The sequence below is a fragment of the Euleptes europaea genome, chromosome 5, assembly GCF_029931775.1.
Source record: "Euleptes europaea isolate rEulEur1 chromosome 5, rEulEur1.hap1, whole genome shotgun sequence".
Taxonomy (NCBI): Eukaryota; Metazoa; Chordata; class Lepidosauria; order Squamata; family Sphaerodactylidae; genus Euleptes; species Euleptes europaea.
In genome coordinates, this window is record NC_079316.1 from 85,516,165 (window position 1) to 85,535,188 (window position 19,024).

At 42.7% G+C, this 19,024-nt stretch overlaps 1 protein-coding gene across 4 annotated transcripts in view; it reads left to right on the forward strand.

Annotated features, from left to right (window-relative positions):
- Nucleotides 1-18,714, forward strand: part of PRKG1 (protein kinase cGMP-dependent 1) — a 918,924-nt gene extending 900,210 nt beyond the window's left edge. For all 4 annotated transcript variants that reach the window (XM_056850022.1, XM_056850021.1, XM_056850023.1 and 1 more), the window contains 6 exons: nt 4,964-5,105; nt 7,084-7,247; nt 11,126-11,248; nt 11,372-11,434; nt 14,604-14,670; nt 18,338-18,714. In XM_056850022.1, the coding sequence (XP_056706000.1) occupies nt 4,964-5,105; nt 7,084-7,247; nt 11,126-11,248; nt 11,372-11,434; nt 14,604-14,670; nt 18,338-18,436 (658 nt within the window). In that variant the 3' untranslated portion in view covers nt 18,437-18,714. The remainder of the gene's footprint in view (nt 1-4,963; nt 5,106-7,083; nt 7,248-11,125; nt 11,249-11,371; nt 11,435-14,603; nt 14,671-18,337) is intronic.
- Nucleotides 18,715-19,024: the final 310 nt, after the last annotated feature.

The following is a 19,024-nucleotide window of genomic DNA, read 5'->3' on the forward strand; positions in this document are numbered from 1 at the left end:
CATAGCAAAGGAAAATGTGGCAAGAGTCGTGATAGTAATTACTTTGGGATTCTCTGTCCATGCCCCCCCCGACCGCCCCCACTCTGGTTTCCCCTCCCACTCCTCTCTCACTCCTCCTTAGGCCAGCCTTCCTCCACACCCTCCCGTCAACTCCCCTGGATGCCATTTTTAATAATTGTTTCATGTTTGCCCCCCACATCAATTTTCTAATAATGTTTTTGCTGCCATGATGTGAATAGCAATACAGCAAAAGGATTAAATATGTCTAATGAACACCCTGTTTTCTTGTGTCTTCCATGCCTCGTCCCCCCATACGGATAAGCATTTTTTTTAATGGGGGAAGCTATTCAGAGCATTTTGTCTGAGCTCCCCTTCTTATGGGAATTTAGCAGGTGACTGCTGATTTTTCACACTCCCCCATTGGGTCACTTAACGCCATGGTTGTCTCCCTGCAGTAGAGGTTTTTAAGCGTTTTTACATGTGTCAAAGAAGGAGTGTCATCACAGGGAATGCTTTTTGATTAACTATTTCTACATTATTTTCCCCCAGAACAAACACTTTCCTCTTCTTCTAATTTTTTTTAAAAAAATATTTCCCATTAGGTTGATATACCGATTCAATGATAGAATTAAATGAAGAACCGGGAGCACTTTCTATGCTATGGGTGGGAATTGAGTGTAGTGTCCTTGGGCAATGTTTTTATTTGGCTGTAGTTGTATATTTAGTTGTATATTTTCATTATTGGATGTCTGCTTTATAAGATTGCTATTGTAAACAATATGCCAATAAAGGTACTGATTGATTGAGTAGTCCTGTAATGAGGCATTGCATAGTGTACACATACATGCATGAAATTAACAGTCAGTGAGCATAAATCACTGGCTGTTTACGGGGCTCCTGTTTCAAGCCACTCACTGCAGAGGTGTGGTAGTAAGATGGTAAGACATCAGAGTGGTCAACTAGGCAGTCAATCAAGACCTTAATTAGGTGATCGGTAAGATATGGCCAGCATTCAAAATACCCCACTTGATCTCTGAAAGGCCTTGGTGCAAGATTGCCAGCAGGCAGGGGGCTGAAACTTCTTGTACCACTAAACTGAGATCAAATGGGATCTGAAATAGGCCTGCAGGAGCATGTGAGTCATGCTTTGCCCCCCCCCCCCAAGAGACCACTGCCCGGAATTAAAAGGGACGCATTCTAGTCCAGAGGCAAGTCTTTCGAGGGAGCTGGAGATCATCTTGCTGCCTCAGGACTCGGTATGGTGGTAGAAGAGGATTTTCCATTGCTGCACGTAGCTCCAGGGCAGAGTAAAGGTCCGAGGAATGGGACAAGGCAACTTCCCTAGGAGGAAGGGAAAGAGACATCTCTGCTTCTTGGGATTCTTACTGCAAAATCTCTAGAGGAATTACTGCTTTAGTAACTGACAGCCCATTCCTGAGCCTTTCGGCAGCTGGGGACGGCGTGGCTGAGGCGCCGCCGTGGTGCCTCGGAAGAGGTTCCCTGGCCTCCGAAAGGCTTTAAAAAGCCTTTTTAAATTTAAAAAGTAAAAAATGGGGCATTTTCCCCCTTTGAGAACAGCACGGCTGTGCCAGGAAAAACCTGGTGCAGCAACGCTGTTGCTGGAGAGAGGGCATTCCTGGCCTGAAAGAGGTCTCGAAGGTGCCTAATGGCAGCACCACCACCCAGAATGCCCCAGGAATGCCCCCGGGATGACAGCACGGGGACTTGCTGTGCCAGCACACGGAGGCTGGCATGAGCGCCCCAACACCAGCGTCTGTGCCACTCTCGGCCGCGCAAGCGGCCCGGACACCAGCGCAGCCACTTGCGCACCTCCTGAGCTCAGGAATGTGCGGTAATCCTAAACCCAGCCTCCTCATCCCCTGTCTTCGAATCCTCTCTCTGGTGGGGAGGGATCAAAATCCCTGGTCAGTGGTAATGGGTGTCAAAACTTATAGCCATAGGAAGAAGTCATGGAAACAAAAGGGAACAGTTATAGCCCAAATCAGACAGACATTATCGTTTGGATCCCGGCTAAACTGGCAATTCCCACCGATTCCCCTCTGTGCTTTAGACCCTCCCATGTTGTTTCTCTGGGTCCCCTGTCGCCCAGGAGTAACATTTCTTGGGGATCAGCGAGTTGCTGTGGGAGGGGAGAAGCCGGAAAGTCCTAGTCTGCCATTGAAAAAATTAGTCAGGATCCAACCTCAATTGTTTAGTAAGCATGAAACTGTTGTCATAGTACAGCAAGACAATGCAAAAAGGGAAAAGGTAACTATTCGGAATGAGTTAGTTTTACAATATAAGTTACTGGCATAGTCACTTTTCTTTGGGATTTTTACAAGCATGTTTTATTCTTGTTTTTTTAAATCAAATTCCATGACTTTGATAATCATTAAAAACAGCTAAGTAAAATCCAATTCACAATTACGTTTTTTTCTTTAAAGAAAAAAAATATTTGCAGAAGCTTTTGAAAAAAATAGTTCTTTTCATCATACTTATGGTATCTACTGCCATCTAGCTTTGAATATTATTCAGCTTTTACTTCAATGGTGTGTGTTAGTGTTATAGCTGGAAACAACGATGGTGTTAAAAGTTTAATTGCAATTACATTCACCTCGAGAATTTTTTAAAAAACATCTTTAACTGGCTAACCAGCTTTAAGTTAGAAATAGAGATGTTGGCCAGTGTCTGAAACTCAGAATCTATACAAAATTCCAGTTTGGAATCCCATGTGTATATTGTACGTACTGGTAAAACACAACGCAGAAGATAATTTAAATGGCATCTGCTGTTAATGATTCCATAATCATTTATTAATTTGTATTTAATATATCACTGATATGTTGTAACGCTTTCTATGCTTCAGCTCTGCTTTAAAGTGTTTACTCTGGAATGAATTTAGAGATGTGAAAGCGGAAGGGTGGTTCTAAACAAGTCTGCAGTTTATTAAGAAAATGTTTCTCCAAACAGGTCAAGGAAGCATGCAGTATAGCCAATATAGCTTGCCAATAAACAGTTTCTAAGGCATTTTTAGTTGCTGATTATCATGAAGTCATTCTTAAGGGTTCTGACTGTAAATAAGAGGAAGGATTACGATTTCTAGTTCCTGACAGCCAACACTAGTTTGGCAGCTGACGGCAATAGACAGCAATTATTTCAGACTTTGCAGTATGCTCATTATAAACCAGTGGTGTCAATAAGCCACTTTGTTCCCACTAGGCAAAATAAAAATAAAAAATGCAACATGTGGGCAAGTTATTTGTGGCCTGAAAAATCATACGCTTCCCCCAACTAAGCAAACAAGCCGAGAAATATGATTCCATCGTCACCCTACAGTTGTTTCACGGTCTCTTTTCTCTGGCAGCCGGTGGGCTTCTACAGTCAGATCATTAAATATATGAAATATGCTCTCCTGACAAGACAAGTCCTTCAGGTGATTTCATGGGCTAAAAATGCTCGAACTGTGACTTTCAGTTTGTAAGACTTAACATGGCCAGTGAGGTTGATGCAATTATTAAAAAGCTTCTCTCTTTGCATCCCTCGTGGGGGGTTTTTTTGGCGGGGGGGGGGGCTAATAAAAGCTTCCTGCCTCTTTCATTGTGCTGATACCAGCTGAAAAGGAAGATGCGTGCATGATTATGCAGCCAAAAGGGTACATGTATATACATAAGTGGAGACCTGTGAGAACCTGCAGTAAAGGGGACATCTTGGGTTGCCAGGTCCCTCTTCGCCACTGGTGGGAGGTTTTTGGGGCGGAGCCTGAGGAGGACGGGGTTTGGGGAGGGAAGGGAGTTCAATGCCATAAAGTCCAATTGTCAAAGCAGCCATTTTCTCCAGGTGATCTGATCTCTATCAGCTGGAGATCAGTTGTAATAGCAGGAGATCTCCAGCTGTTACTTGGAGGTTGGCAACCCATGCACCCAGCCCCACTTCATCCCCTCTTCTTTATCCCCATAATCCCACTGTCATTTTTCTTCCCCTCCCCCATCACCACTTTCTCTCCCCCTCAGTCCTCAGTTTCTCTCTTTTTCTTCTACTCCCCATCACTCCAGGTGTTCTTGCCACTACCAGCTGATGGGAGGGGTTTTGAAGGAAAAAAATCATATCAGCCCAGACCCATAGATCACCTGACTGCCAGCAGTGGGCCTTCCTACTGGCCAGGTGAAGGGGTGGGCCTGGGTTGGAAGTGCTTTTCCTTCTAACACTCTCATCTGCTGGCTGGCAGAACAGCAGACAGTGCATCCCACATATTTCCTGGAGTGCAAGGGAAAGGACATAAGAACATAAGAAAGGCCATGCTGGATCAGGCCAAGGACCATCAATAGGTTTGCCAACCTCCAGGTACTAGTACTATTAGGTACTAGCAGGAGATCTCCTGCTACAACTGATCACCCGATAGACATCAGTTCCCCTGGAGAAAATTGCTGCTTTGGCAATTGGACTCCGGTACTGAAGTCCCTCTCCTCCCCAAACCCCTCCCTCCTCAGGCTCCGGCCCAAAAAACTCCACCGGTGGTGAAGAGGGACCTGGCAACCCTACCCATCAAGTCCAGCCGTCTGTTCACACAGTGGCCAACCAGGTGCCTCTAGGAAGCCCACAAACAAGACAACTGCAGCAGCATTATCCTGCCTGTGTTCCACAGCACCTAATATAATAGGCATGCTCCTCCGATCCTGGAGAGAATAGGTGTGCATCATGACTAGTAATCATTTTGACTAATAGCCATGGATAGCCCAATCTTCCATGAACATGTTCACTCCCTTCTTAAAGCCTCCCAGGTTGGCAGCCATCACCACATCCTGGGGCAGGGAGTTTCACAGTTTACTATGCACTGTGTGAAGAAATACTTCCTATTATCTGTTTGGAATCTCTCACATGTCCCTTTCCCTGAGCTGTTTTTAAATAAAATGAAAAAGAAAAAAACTTAGGAGATCTTATTATCCTTTCCCCCCCCCCCATACAGAGGTTCATTTGAAGATTCTACAACCAGATTTTATACAGCATGTGTGGTAGAAGCTTTTGCCTATCTGCATTCCAAAGGAATCATTTATAGGGACCTCAAGCCAGAAAACCTCATCCTAGATCATCGAGGTTATGCCAAACTGGTGAGTGCTCAGACATTTTTCTTCCAAGCAGCAACAAAATATTACTGTGTCATGCTTACTGCACTGTGGTTAAGGCTCTGTCTCTTCTTCCATTATAGAAAGCCTTCTCTAACGGGTTTATAACAGCCATAAAATAGTTCTTCTGCCTGAAAGGCAGTATTCAGGACTGTAGTCCCAGGAGAAATTGGTTTAGGAAGAGAACTAATAAAAGCAAATCCATCTTGCTGTTGCTGAATTTTACCGGTGCAGAAGTTTGAAGTTTACAGTTGTTGGTTTTAAAGGCCTTCTTGTGTATTTTCACTCAGAACTGTCTTTAGGGTCATTTCCCCCCATGCTTCTGGTGCTTAATTATGGTTTCCATTTCTTCGTTAAATTACTTTTTTTAAGAAAGCACGTACCGCTATCGTTTTCTCCAACATTCGTTTTTTTCTAGTGCAGAAATTACGATGTGTTATTGTTCATTGATGTATTAGGCCTCAAAGCGACTTAGTCCTAGCTAGTGACAAGATCTGCAGAACTCATTCTGTTCTTGAAAAAGAGACCCTTGGCCACAGAAGCGAGACACAGGCAATGTTTGGGTTAATATGTATTGGAGTCTTCTCTTTTTCTGATATTAGCATCCCAGTTAGGCTTGCCAGCTCCGGCTTGGGAAATATCTGGAGATTTTTGAGGTGGAGCCTGAGGAGGGCAGGGTTTGGGGAGGGGAAGGACTTCAATGCCATAGAGTCCAATTGCCAAAGCAGCCATTTTCTCCAGGTGAACTGATCTCTGTCAGTTGGAGATCAGTTGTAATAGCAGGAGATCTCCAGCTAGTACCTGGGGGTTGGCAACCCTAATGCCAGTGTCCAGACACATGTTCGATTCTTGGGCTAAGTGAACAAAATTATATCCAGAAATAATTGGAGGGGAGGGGGCCCCTCAGCACTAAATAACCAGGCCTCTTAAAAATCTGGGCTTAGGTGTTTAGTGCTGCTATGACATGTCGTGCCATGGCTTAGCAAGGCCTATTTCACCGTTACTGCACCTCCAAACACACCCAAATCTTGAATGACCATTCTGATCCTCCATGGGAGCAGTGGTGGCAGCAGCAGTTATACTGTGGTCTGCAAATCCCCCAAGATCTATAACGATGGAATCAAGAATGCCACTAAATATTTTTTCCTGGATTTTTAGGATTACCCCAAACTAGGAAAATGTTCTTTCTTTCTTTGTATCAAAAAGTCTGACCGCTGAAAACACAGGGAGTAGGACAAAACGTGGTGACGGCAAGTGTTACTAACATGGCTTGAAGTATATGTATAGAATAGGCAGTGGATTAAGTAACAAGCAGAGGACAGTTTGATGCCTTGCAAACAGTCGGGGCATATTTACCATATGTTGATGGGAGAACGTAGAAGGAGACAGCTCATGAAGTTGCTGTATTGTTGCTGAGGCTCCAGTCCTGGCAAAAATGGTACTCAGAAACCCCTAAAATAATTTAATATTGGCATCAGTGCAATCGTAGGCAGGGTTATACCCTTCTAAGCTGATGGATGTCTGCTTACATTTGTATTGTAAATCATGGTTAGATATATATGGCAGTTAGGCCATATTTCATTGGTTTGGTCCCGTCTCATTCCAGCGATTGCATATTGATGGGCTGAATGCATTCCACAAGTTGGACACCACTGCTTTTCATAATTAAATGGTTTCGTTCTAGATAAACGAAATAATTGTGATAAAGCTTTGCAAAATTGTCATCTGTTCACCTTACACATCCTTTGCAAATCTTACCTCTAAAAAGATGCTGCTACACGATTCTCCTTTTTGTTTCTGGGACAGCCGGCGTTCTTACTCCAATAATGTTCCCATGGTGAAAACTTTCCTTCTGATGTTTGTTATCCTAATGAAAACAGGATCATCTCCTCAAGCCTTTCTGCCCCTAGGACAGCTCTCTAGTTTTTGTCTTCCTTGATGTTGTGTGAACCTTCATTCACAGGTCGATTTTGGCTTTGCAAAAAAAATAGGATTTGGAAAGAAAACATGGACTTTTTGTGGAACACCGGAGTACGTAGCCCCAGAGATCATCCTGAACAAAGGTCATGACATTTCAGCAGACTACTGGTCACTGGGAATCTTAATGTATGAGCTCTTGACTGGCAGGTATGGGCATTGGAATCAGAGTTGCTGATAAAAATAGTTCAGCAAATTAGAGTATTTATGCCTTTGTCACTTTGATTAGGAGCACTGCGAGTTCAGAGTCCATGATGGCAAAAAAAAGGTCTGCAAACTGCCCTGTTCAGGCTGTTCATTATTGTTTTGCAGTGCTTTATTGCCAGTATGCTAATGTATAATGGCTTTGGAACAGCCAATGTAAAGGTTCGAGCACCTGTAATATTGTTTTACCTTGGAGATGGTCTGTATTGGTCCTTAATCTCCCTTTCCCTAGAGCAATTTTAAATCTGTTTGCTCTCAATGTACATTGGATACAGCATATAAAATCAGTGTTTGCATGTTATCATAAACCCATCAAATTGTAGGCTCATGGTGGCATGCAGAATGGTTCATTTCTGTGTGCAGTGGCCAATGTACACAGTCAAGGAGTTGAGTTCATCTGTTTTTTAAATACTTCATGGGCTGCTGTAAAAAGAATGAATACAACCACTATTCATCTGAAACAAGACCGGAGCCAATGGATTCTCAGTCTGTGCACATTTAAACTGACTATTAAGGGGGGAAAGTGCCTATATAATTGTAAAACCACCCGGACCCTGGGGCTCGTTGCCTGAGGAAATTGTACTATCTTTCCTGAAAATTTCTATGAAGAGAGGCTGCCTAAGCAAGTGTCATGGGTGATTGAACTTGAAGGGATACAGCCATGAAATGGTGTAGATTAGATGTGGCGTAGTGGATAGCTTAATGGACCTTAATCCTGGGTTCAAATCCCTTCTCAGCCCAGAAACTCTTGTTATTCTCTCTCAGCCTCAGTTCCCATGTGTCAAGTGTGAACATCATCAACCTTGCTCACAGGAAGATGGATTTGTAATACTAGAAAGTGCTGCAAATGATGTTGTTGTTGACAACAACAACAACAACAATAGATGACCCTTCACGTATTTTCCAATACTTGCATCTTCCAATACAGAATTTAAGAATATTATGGAATTTAGGCAGTGGACAATAATCGCATGATGATTAACAGTGCCATCCTAAGCAGTTGCTCCCGCCTAATTAATGGGCTTAGAAAGGTGCAACTCTGCTTAGGATGTTGCTTTGTCTGTTGAAATCAAAGAGGAGCTCTGTTCTCTGTTTTACTTTATACATGCCAACTTGCAGTGCCTAAGTCCCCACTATTATCCCATAAGCAATCCACTATTTATAAAACAGCACTACAGAAATAGTATCACCCCCAAGTCCTCTTTGGCCATGGTAAGCAGCCTTGCTTAGGCTGCCAATCCTTGCAAAGATTATTTTTTCGAAGCAGCAGAAGGCAAAGTCAGAAATTATGAGGGTCTCTCCATTAAGGGGTAAAGTCAGAGAAGCCAGATTTTACAATGATCACATGCGCTCCATCAGTACCTAGGATAGGTGCCTCTGCTGAAATATGATACGTTATGGCCTCCTATTCACCGAACTTACTCTGTGGGATCAGGAGAATTCAGAGGGGAATATTGCCTATTAAAACAATTAACATAATAGGCATGTGCAGTAGTGGTTCTCAGTAAGCAACAGTAAGCAGTAGTGGTTCTCAGTAAGCAACAGTTGTTAATATTTTTAATTATTATTTTTATTACATAGTAGTGAATACAGAGTAAACAGAAAAAGCACAAAAATATATAGACTACATAACTGTCCATACAAGTTGTTACTTAATACCTTAAAAGACAATCCAATATAATATATCAAACTGAGATTGCTACCATGAATACTATTATTCCAACATACTACTCTAATTGCTGCTAAACATATTATTATACTTGCCTATTCATATCTAAATATCTGCTTCCCCCACCATCTGTGATTTCTGATAATTCTGGGTTATAACTTTGCGCTTTATACTCAGCAGTTGTTAATATTACTCCTGGCTGAGAACAGCTGAGTATTGGCACTGCAGACATAAAAGTTACAGGAAACCTTGCTGCGTAAGACAATATTGCACATGCTTGTCGTGTCATAAGGCATGCTGTCCTTTCCTATTTGTGTTGTAAGCTTTAAGCATGCTGAAAAGGGGTGCATTCAGAAGTCCTGTTAATTCCACATACAGTGATTTATCAACATACTTGTATATTAAGATCTACAAGATACTACAGTTTTTAGCATTTAAAAATGTGTTCCTTTTTAAATTCAATGTTTTGAAAGGGCTTGGATGCTAGTGTCAAAAGCCTCATTCAGAATTTTAGACTGCCCCCTAACTTTCAGGCCCCTGACAGCGTATCTGTTTGCATACAGACACATCCATGATGTCTAAATCGGTTGTTTGAAAAAATATTTACACTAAAATACGAGTCTCGTCCTGGGAAGATGCAAGATATTCAAGTGAAGTTTCATCCCAGATATATAAAAATCAGAATCATGATTCATCAATCATATGACATACAATGATATAGGCTAATTGCTGCTGATTTTTTACTTCTCAGTATATCCTGTCCTGCTTCCCATCAGGGTGGTTTTGCAGGGGCACAGAGTGCTGCTGCGAGAATGCGGAGGCATCAATATTATGTCCGGCAAGTCGAGCTTCACTGGCAGTGCTTTAGATCCGATCATTACTCTTGTGGCTGTCTTGCTGCGAGTGTTTGAGAAATCCTGCCATCGCACCTGAAGTTGACAGGAGGTTACTTCTTTGCTGTGACAGATCCCTTAGCAGTAGAAAAGAGTAGAGGTCCAGTAGCACCTTAGTTAGTCTTTAAGGTGCTACTGGTTAGTTAGTCTTTAAGATGCTACTGGACTCCTAGGCCATTTTTGCATGGTAATTAGCAGTGAGTTCCATGATGAATTGCCCCACATTTTTTTTTTAATTTAGCACGCTGAACCGTCATTCCGGAAGTGACTGCGAAGCCGGCACATACCTGCTTCACGTTAGTAAAGAGCCCATTTAACTTGACCTTTGGTGTTTGCCGTGAAGAATCCCCCTCAAGGAACAATGCAAAACAACAGAGGTGTGTTAGCTATGCATATGCTAATGGCTATGCAAACAGGAACAAAGGAGCAGGCGATTGGGGGGAGTGGAACTTCTCCTTTTGCGTCGGGACCGTGAAAAGGCATTTTTAAAGTCGCATTTTAAAAAAGAGCTTTGAGCAAGCATCAAAATTGACCATGCAAAAACGGCCCTACTCTTTTCTACTGCTAGTGACAGACTAACACAGCTACCCATCGAGATCCCTTAGCAGGATTTCCTTTGGTCCTAAAAATGCTCTTCTGGGTACTTATGAGGATAGAAATGAGGGGAGTATATACAGTACCTCAAAGAGACAAACTCCTATGTGTGTCCCATACATACATGCCAATGGTATTTTTAGAATAGCACTTGAAACAAGAATCAGTGAAGCTCAACATCACTACCACTGTTCCCCTAGAAGCATTTACTCTTCTAATACCAGAGTAGTTATTACACTTGTGAAAATAACAGTGCAATCCTATTCAGAGTTACTCCAGTCTGAGCCACTGCAATTGTACTATGATAGTTCTTGTGGCTGATAATGCCACATACTGCTTCATTATTGTTCAATCAATAATGTAGTAAATAAATTTGTGATTACTTGGTTGTGTTTGCTGGATTCACATGGTCATCCCATGGCCCTGACTGACTGTTTGGTACAGCCCTATTATTAGGTGGAACAGACCTCATCCAACTAGTCTTAGCCAATGGAAGAATTATTCAAAGATAGGCTGAAAAAAGTATTGCAAAAGAGTCTTTAAGGATTTTAATTTTATTATGTTATGATGGAATATATCTACCAAATGTACAAATGCTGCTTCATTGTATAATCTTGTATGACATTTGTAAAAACACATTTTAACTTCGGGTTTTTCTCCTCCTTTAGTCCACCTTTCTCAGGCCCAGACCCCATGAAAACCTATAATATAATATTGAGGGGGATTGACATGATCGAATTTCCAAAGAAGATTGCCAAAAATGCTGCTAACCTAATTAAAAAACTATGCAGGTAAACGCTTTAAATGCATTTTGGGTTTTTGTCAAGGGAGGAGGCATGCATGCAATCAGACAAGGAACAAACACTGCTTCCGGACGTTGTTTTGTCACCCTACTTTGTTGACGTTTTTTGCAGGGACAACCCATCAGAAAGATTAGGGAACTTGAAAAATGGAGTCAAGGATATTCAAAAGCACAAGTAAGTATGCTCCCTAAGAGGAAAATTATTATTTATATGGCATCAGCAGGACACATCAGGAAACAGGGCCCGCCGCCAGAAGCCTGCAGTCTGAAGAGAACTGAGACAAAAGGGGTAGGGAAGGATATGCATTGTGTAGTGGTTAGAGTGTCAGACTAGGTTCTGGGTGACCCAGGTTCAAATCCCCACTATGCCATGGAAGCTTGCTGGATGACCTTGGGCCAGTCACACTCCCTCAGCCTACATCGTAGGGCTGTTGTGAGGATAAAATGGAAGAGAGGAGAACAATGTAAACGACTTTGGGTCCCCACTGGGGAGAAAGGAGAGGAATAAATGAAGTAAAATTTAAAAATGCCGTAACACATAATTGACTTGGTTTCAGTAAGGAGGTTTAAAAGTTCTCACTTTGTTGCCCACCTATGAGGCAACTGCATCATTTGTAAAACTTCTCTGTACAGAGTACAGTCGATCAAGTATTTCTTTTTTGCAGTCCTCTTGGATTTTGACAGGATTTACCAGAATACAGCGAACTGAACCTTTGTAGCAAAACCCCTACAGCATATCCCATGGTGTCTGTTGACTATCTGCAAAGTGACAAGACCACCAATGGAGGAGCAGGCATCAGTATAATACACCATAACTGTATGATATACGATATTGGTGGTATTTGTCAAAAAGTCAGGTTTTTCTTGAAGTTTACCACATGTGAAGATACATAATTTTTGTTCCTGTATGTTGCAAGAAACCACCTATCAGTATTAAGTTACCTCCTCATCTTCTTTCTCCATCTGTGACTTGTATCTGCTTTTACCTGATGAATCAGCTCTGTAACCTGAAAATCTCACACCACCGATGAAGCCCCATAGTACTTCACACATTTCTTTGGAAATCTGTGCCTTATTCAGCCTGAGCTACAGCTGATTCTGATTCACTCAGCCAGATGGAAATGATGTGATGTGTAGGTTGAATAGATCAGTGATAACAGCTGGCCGCATGCTGAAGCTATCATCTGCCTGTGCGCTCAGTTTCAAATTCAGCCCACATTTATCACATTAATGAAAAACTTCCAAACGTTGGGTGGCTTGACAAACACTAGCTGAATTTCCACCTGAACAGAAATCCACTTGACTCATCAGTCATTTGGTCATAGAAATTGACCGTCAGGCCTACAGAGCCTGAATATGTGAATTAGCAGAACATGGATGCAGTCAGAAACATTTCTTGGGGCTATGGCAATCAATCCGATATTAGTTTCTTCATGTGTTTCTTGGAAATGTCAGGACTGCTTACTTGAAGAAGAACGTTAATCGTGAATGTTAATCAGTGAGTGCAAATCACTGGGATACCAAATGGAGTGGAATGCTGCGAGAAAGAAATAATAGGTCCTCGGCCAAAGTGCTGAAAAGGCTATCAATGACGGGGACGTCAGAGCCATCAGCATCCGTAGGTGGCCCAGGACTCCTTTGTGGTTTCACTCCATAGTCCTGACATCCTGAGATAATGCAAGGAAACTTTGTAAGCTGTTTGATTCCTTGCAGGGGCCGTTTGCCACTGCTTCCTTTTGCCATGTTGTTCTCGTACCTTGTCCATCTTTTACATCTGCAGCTATCTAGCTCTTCTGTTTCTTCCATAAAATGCACTTCTGTTGTAAAGGGAGCCTTGCAGAGGCCTCCGCAGCCCTACCATCTGACTGCCACCAATTTCCCCTCCCTTATTCCAGCCAGCTATTTTTTCTACCCTCCCAACTTCATCTCTTTCGCCTTTATGCCACCCTTCCTAGCTCAACTTTGAGCCCTCTCTGCAAGCCCATGTCAATTTCTGTTCTGTGCAGCAGTGTTTCCCATCCTGCAGCTCTGAAAGTGGGTTGCCAGCCAGTCCTCCCTCGTGGCTGCCCCTGCCCTCTGCATTGCTGTCTTTCTTTCCTCTTCTTCCTTTCACATTCTTGCTTCCCCCACTCTTTGTGACAATAACGAGGAGAGAAAAGCCATCCAGCAAGTAGGAACAGGCTGGGGACAGGGTGGGAGCTGTCCAGCAGGACATGGAAAAACTAGAGGAGGAGAAAGAGTGCCTCATTGCCCCTTACCTGCTGTAGGAGATGTTCTGCACTGAGCCCCTTGCTGCCAACCTCTTTACCCCGTCTGCCATCTTCACACATCTCCTAGCCCTCCTCCCATGTGTCTCCTCAAATTTCAGTCTGGCTCAGCTGGCAGAGACAACAGAGAGGTCCCTGCTCTCAGGTAATTTGCCTCATGAGGCATCATATGAACTCTCCTCTTGGAAAAGAAAACTCTTTGTTCTAACACCTTCTCCCCCCATGAGCGACCTGTTTATGAACGGACTTGGTTGCTGTAATGTTTACCTCTTAATTTCCCTACTCATACAATTAGTACTGTGTGGGTTAAATCTTACCTCTTAAACACAACACATACACTGACGGAAGTCTACCGTGGAGGTGGTTAAAGGTGGTATAATATGCAGAGTTAAGCAGTTTGGGCAAACAGCTGTTGAGTAGCATCTAGTGTCTCACGCATGGTGGTAAATGGTAATGGTAAGAGGTCTTGTCTTCTAAGTTTAGATGGAAATTATGATGTTTTCATCACTTGTACCTCACTTGTATGACACTAAGGGTAATGGAGAAGAAGAGAGTGGTCAAGGGCTGGACTGTAACCTCCCTATGCAGAGACTGTGTACTTTGGGATACCATGTGCTTGGGGTTCATAGTAGGATGTGATGTTTGTTGGTTTCTCACAAACATCTGGTTGGCCACTGTAGAAAAAGGAATGCTAGACTATATGGGTACCAAGATCATACTTCACCTAGGTTTCCAGAAAACCTTGGGTCCACCCTGGATGGATTTAGACTCATGGGTCACCGTATCAAAAAGGTTGGGAACCACTGCTGTACAGCACCTTGTATGCAAGTGAAACTAAACAAACATTGAATGGATAATTGTGATACAAAAACAGTGATTCAGGCTGGCCCTGCAGAATTCCCTCCATTTTAAGAAAACCCACAAAAAAAACCCCAAACATGACACAAAATATTTATGGCTGTGCGTATGTGCCTCGAGGATTTGCAACATGTTGTTTTACTAGGCTGTTCGATTCTACTACAACGGCACGTGTACCATCTATCTCCTTGTCTGATCTGAGCATTTTCCTATCTCTAGGTGGTTTGAAGGCTTTAACTGGGAAGGTTTAAGAAAAGGTACATTGACGCCTCCCATAATACCAAGTGTGAGTACACTTTTAATCTCTATCTTTGCAGAACCAGTGGATGGGCTAAATGGCTGAGAACCGGCAGTTTGGGTCAGAGTTGCCTGTGCATCCGTCTCAGGTGGTCTTCCCACTGACATTGTTGCCCGACTGGGCTGCAATTGCTGCCCTCGACATGGAAGTCAATGGCAATGCCCTTGAGCATGCATCAGCACTAGGCCACACATATGGAAGCCCTGTATTGAGATGCTTCTGTAAATACCTTCTCCTTTTTATTATAGTAAAAAATACTTTTTTTCCCTTTCCCAGGCCGTAAACTTTAAAACTGTTATGCTTTTCTTCTTTTGCTTCCTGCATCCTTTCTCTCACCATCATGATCTTTATTTTGTTCCTGTTAAGCAATTTGTCAGATGCTTGCAAGCCTAAACCAGTCCCTGAGGCTATGCTTTGGCTTCCAGAGCAAAAGGCCTTTTTAGGCATGTTGACTTCGTATATAAGTCACACGACTGCCAGTTCCCATGCTGATCCCTGCTATTCCCAGTGGTTGATCAGAGCTGATGTCGTAGCACAAAAAGTCTCTTCTATTCAGTAACACCTGTACACATGCTCGCAATTTAGCCTGCTTGCAATAAAGCTGCTTCCAAATACTGTATTTTTTTCAAGTGATTGGACCAGTACTTCAGATCACTGGTTACTTGCAGTCGAACACATGAAGCTGCCTTATACTGAATAAGATCCTTGGTCCATCAAAGTCAGTATTGGGCGAAAACGCATGGTCGCTTTAGCCTCCTTTATTTCCTGTTTTAGCCAGGATTCAGCCAGGATCGAATGCATGCGTTTCACCGAACATGCGTTTGATCCTGGCTGAAACAGGGAATAAAGGAGGCTAAAGTGACCATGCGTTTTTGCCCATTGTCTACTCAGACCGGCAGCGGCTCTCCAGGGTCTCAGGCAGAGGTCTTTCACGTCACCTACCTGCCTAGTCCCTTTAGCTGGAGATGCCGGGAATTGAACCTGGGACCTTCTGCATGCCAAGCAGATGCTCTACAAACTGAGCCACAGCCCCTACCTAATAGTTTTCCCCTATATATGCCTTCCAAGCGAGAACCCCATCACCACTTATGGTGGCAGTGAGTACATCGTGCTCAGCCCCGCCCCCTTGACAATTTCCCCCCAACCTTCCCCTGCTGTCAGAGTGGCAGTCCAATATGTTCAAGTGCTGCTAGTCCAGAGGAAATAAAAGAATCAGCTCAGGTGATGCAGCAACTGTTATACCAAAACAGTTCCAGCAACCTGAGGGCCAAACTACATGTTGCACCCAACATGTGTTGAGTCAGAGGTGCACAACTGGACTTGCAGTCAGATCTACATTGTGGGGGAAAGCTCTCATGCTCTGGGCACCTAAGGTGAGTTCTCCCAATGTGTGTCTCACTCTAAATTTGCTAACAAGTAAAGGGAGTACACGGTAAGAGAAAACCAAACGTAATGACTGTACAAAGCTACCGTGTAATGAAGCACACGAACCAGCTGGACTCATCAATGATACAAGCTTATGATTGTGAGTTATAACATGCATAAGCAAGTATTGTACCAAGTTTCGGAATCACAGTAGCTTTTTGTATCAAATTTCAAAGTAACAAGAGTAAGGTGCCACGTGAACTTAACAGAAAAAAATGTCAGGAAAAATAACCTAATACCATGATGTAATTACCCATGATCTTGTCTTAAACGATACAGCTGTAAACATGATCTTGCCTTAAATGATACAGTTGTGACAGGCTGCCTGGCTTTGGTACTCATTTCGCACAAGCTTTATCAAGTGATATGTATGTTTTTGTTTGATTCCCTGCAAGAATAATATTAATAAGCTTGTTTAATTTGTAAGTCCAACTAGTTCATGTGCTTCATTACACGGTGGCTTTGTACAGTCATTATGTTTGGTTCACTCTGAGTTTGGTCACGCACCCATGACCCAACATGTGTGCCTCTTCTTGTTTGGACTTCTTGGTTTGGTGCTACAGCCATTGCAACAAAATCAACATTGGGAGAAAACCATCTAAACAAACTCCAGGACACAACTCTATTGGGGCCGTGGCTCATTGATAGAGCATCTGCTTGGCACGCAGAAGGTCCCAGGTTCAATCCCCGGCATCTCCAGTTGAAGGGACTAGGCAAGTAGGTGATGTGAAAGACCTCTGCCTGAAACCCTGGAGAGCCGCTGCTGGTCTGAGTAGACTGAGTACTGACTTTGATGGACCAAGGGTCTGATTCAGTATAAGGCAGCTTCATGTGTTCATTGTTACCATTATGACTGAGCCCAATTGGATTCCCTAATTTCACAGCCTTGTTCATAGGCGGAAGCCCCCATCCTTTTGATGGTGCTCAGGGAAGGTTGTTGCAATCAAAGGTAAGATATTTTCTTAAAGCATAAGAGAAAGGTTGCCACCTCTCTTCCAGCATTCACTCCAAAGGAAGTCAATCAAACCACTGAAGTGTAGCCGGGGGAGGAAAGGAATGTGTCCCTGTCTTGCCTACGCAATCTTCCTGTGCTGGGCTTCAACAGTTTAATGGCCCTCCTTCACAGTACAGTGCTGGAAAGGTAGCAATGTCACCAGCTCCCTAGCAATGTTACCACACTACTTCATTGACAAACTGGTGTCATCTTGTTCACTATGTTGACCTTGATTCACTAGGACACACAGTGGGGAAAGATGAAATAGTACAGAAAGGGGGGAACATGTTGGCCGTGAACAGCCGTGAAGTAGTGAGAAAATAAGAGACATTCAAGGAGGTCGAAGAGGCAATTTGCTTCCCTACAACTTGCCTTTTGGCTTTAAAAAGTTCACAAGCAATTTTTAAGCCTAGTCTTAGTAACTGTATTCTGTCAGATGCACCACAGGAAGGGGGGGGGCTTCCCAAGAAATGGAAATATGTTAAAAACTCTGGTTGTTTGTGATAAGATTGGTCCCCCACCCCCTTTGATAAGTTGTGTTTTAGATTACACATGGTCACCAAAGTGATCTGAGATTTTTAAAAATTTTTTTTCTATATTACTGACCTAACCAAAAGAAGCATCAGCATTACAACAAAGCTGAATTTTTCACATTTAAAAATAAGCTTTGAATTTCCTTTGTGTGTCAGGTTCAGATTCACACTTGCTACAAATTTCACTTGAAATATTTCGCTTTTGTGATTTCAGCAATTCACTGTGACACTCCTGAACAAAACTGAAGCAGTACCTTTCCTGTCCTCCTTCCAACAGTGTGATATACTGGAAAGCAATCCGTAAATTATGTAATTCCAAAGAACTAATAGTCAATTACAAATTCAGAAATAGCAAATAAGCTTTATTTCCAAGCATTACAGAATCTTGAAATCAATTTAGTATTGCATAAATTCATGAATGTTGTTTTCTGCAAATAGTGGGTTCCATCCTCTCTTGGTGTTCCGTACTACTGTAAATGGAAACCATAGCATATGAAACTTGTTCATTTCCAAGGTTTTTTTAAAAAACAACAACAACATGTTGTTGTTTTAAACTCTATCTGGTGAGAATGAATTCACAGGAAGCAGTACATACGGGCATAAGAAAGCCATAGAAAGCAGAAAACTGAAAAATGTTCTAAATATACCAAACAAAGCTTTGGAAGCCTCAAATACCAAAAGCCTCGTTTTCTTCATTGGACAGGTTGCATCTCCCACAGATACAAGCAATTTTGATAGTTTCCCTGAGGACAACGATGAACCACCACCTGACGACAACTCAGGATGGGACATAGACTTTTAATGTATCTCTCTCTTACCTGCTTCTGCCTTGCTGAAGACAGCTTCCTGAGACATGGCTGCCAGCAGACCTGAAGGAATTGGGAAGGATTAGTGCTCGGGGTCACCATGATGCCTTGATTGATGCTGCTACAGTAACTACAGTGGCATTAGGACTTAATGCTTAGTTGACAATAGTGCTCTTCACATGTTTTCTGTTTGAACTTACCATAGCAGTTGACATGGTGGTCCTGAAGCAAAGCCTTTTTCACTGGTCAATAAATGTGTTTTCTATCACTGTAATGAATTACAGTCGTAATTTGAAAGTTGAGTGAGACACACATAATTCTATCTGCGAGATCGTTTTCTTTAGTGTTTTAATTCTTGATAATGAAATGTCAAGTACTGTAGTTTATTCTACACTGTAGAATCTACAGTATAGAATATGGGGATATTCCCAAATGGCAAAATGAGTCGGGTGGGGGGGTTCTCTTCAAGGAGGCCGATGTACAGAGGACCACAAAGCAATTGGTCGAGGAGCTTATGTCGAAGCAGTGCTATAAGTTGTCTTTCTTTTCAAGCAGTATTCATGACAAGAATGAATGTTACCTTT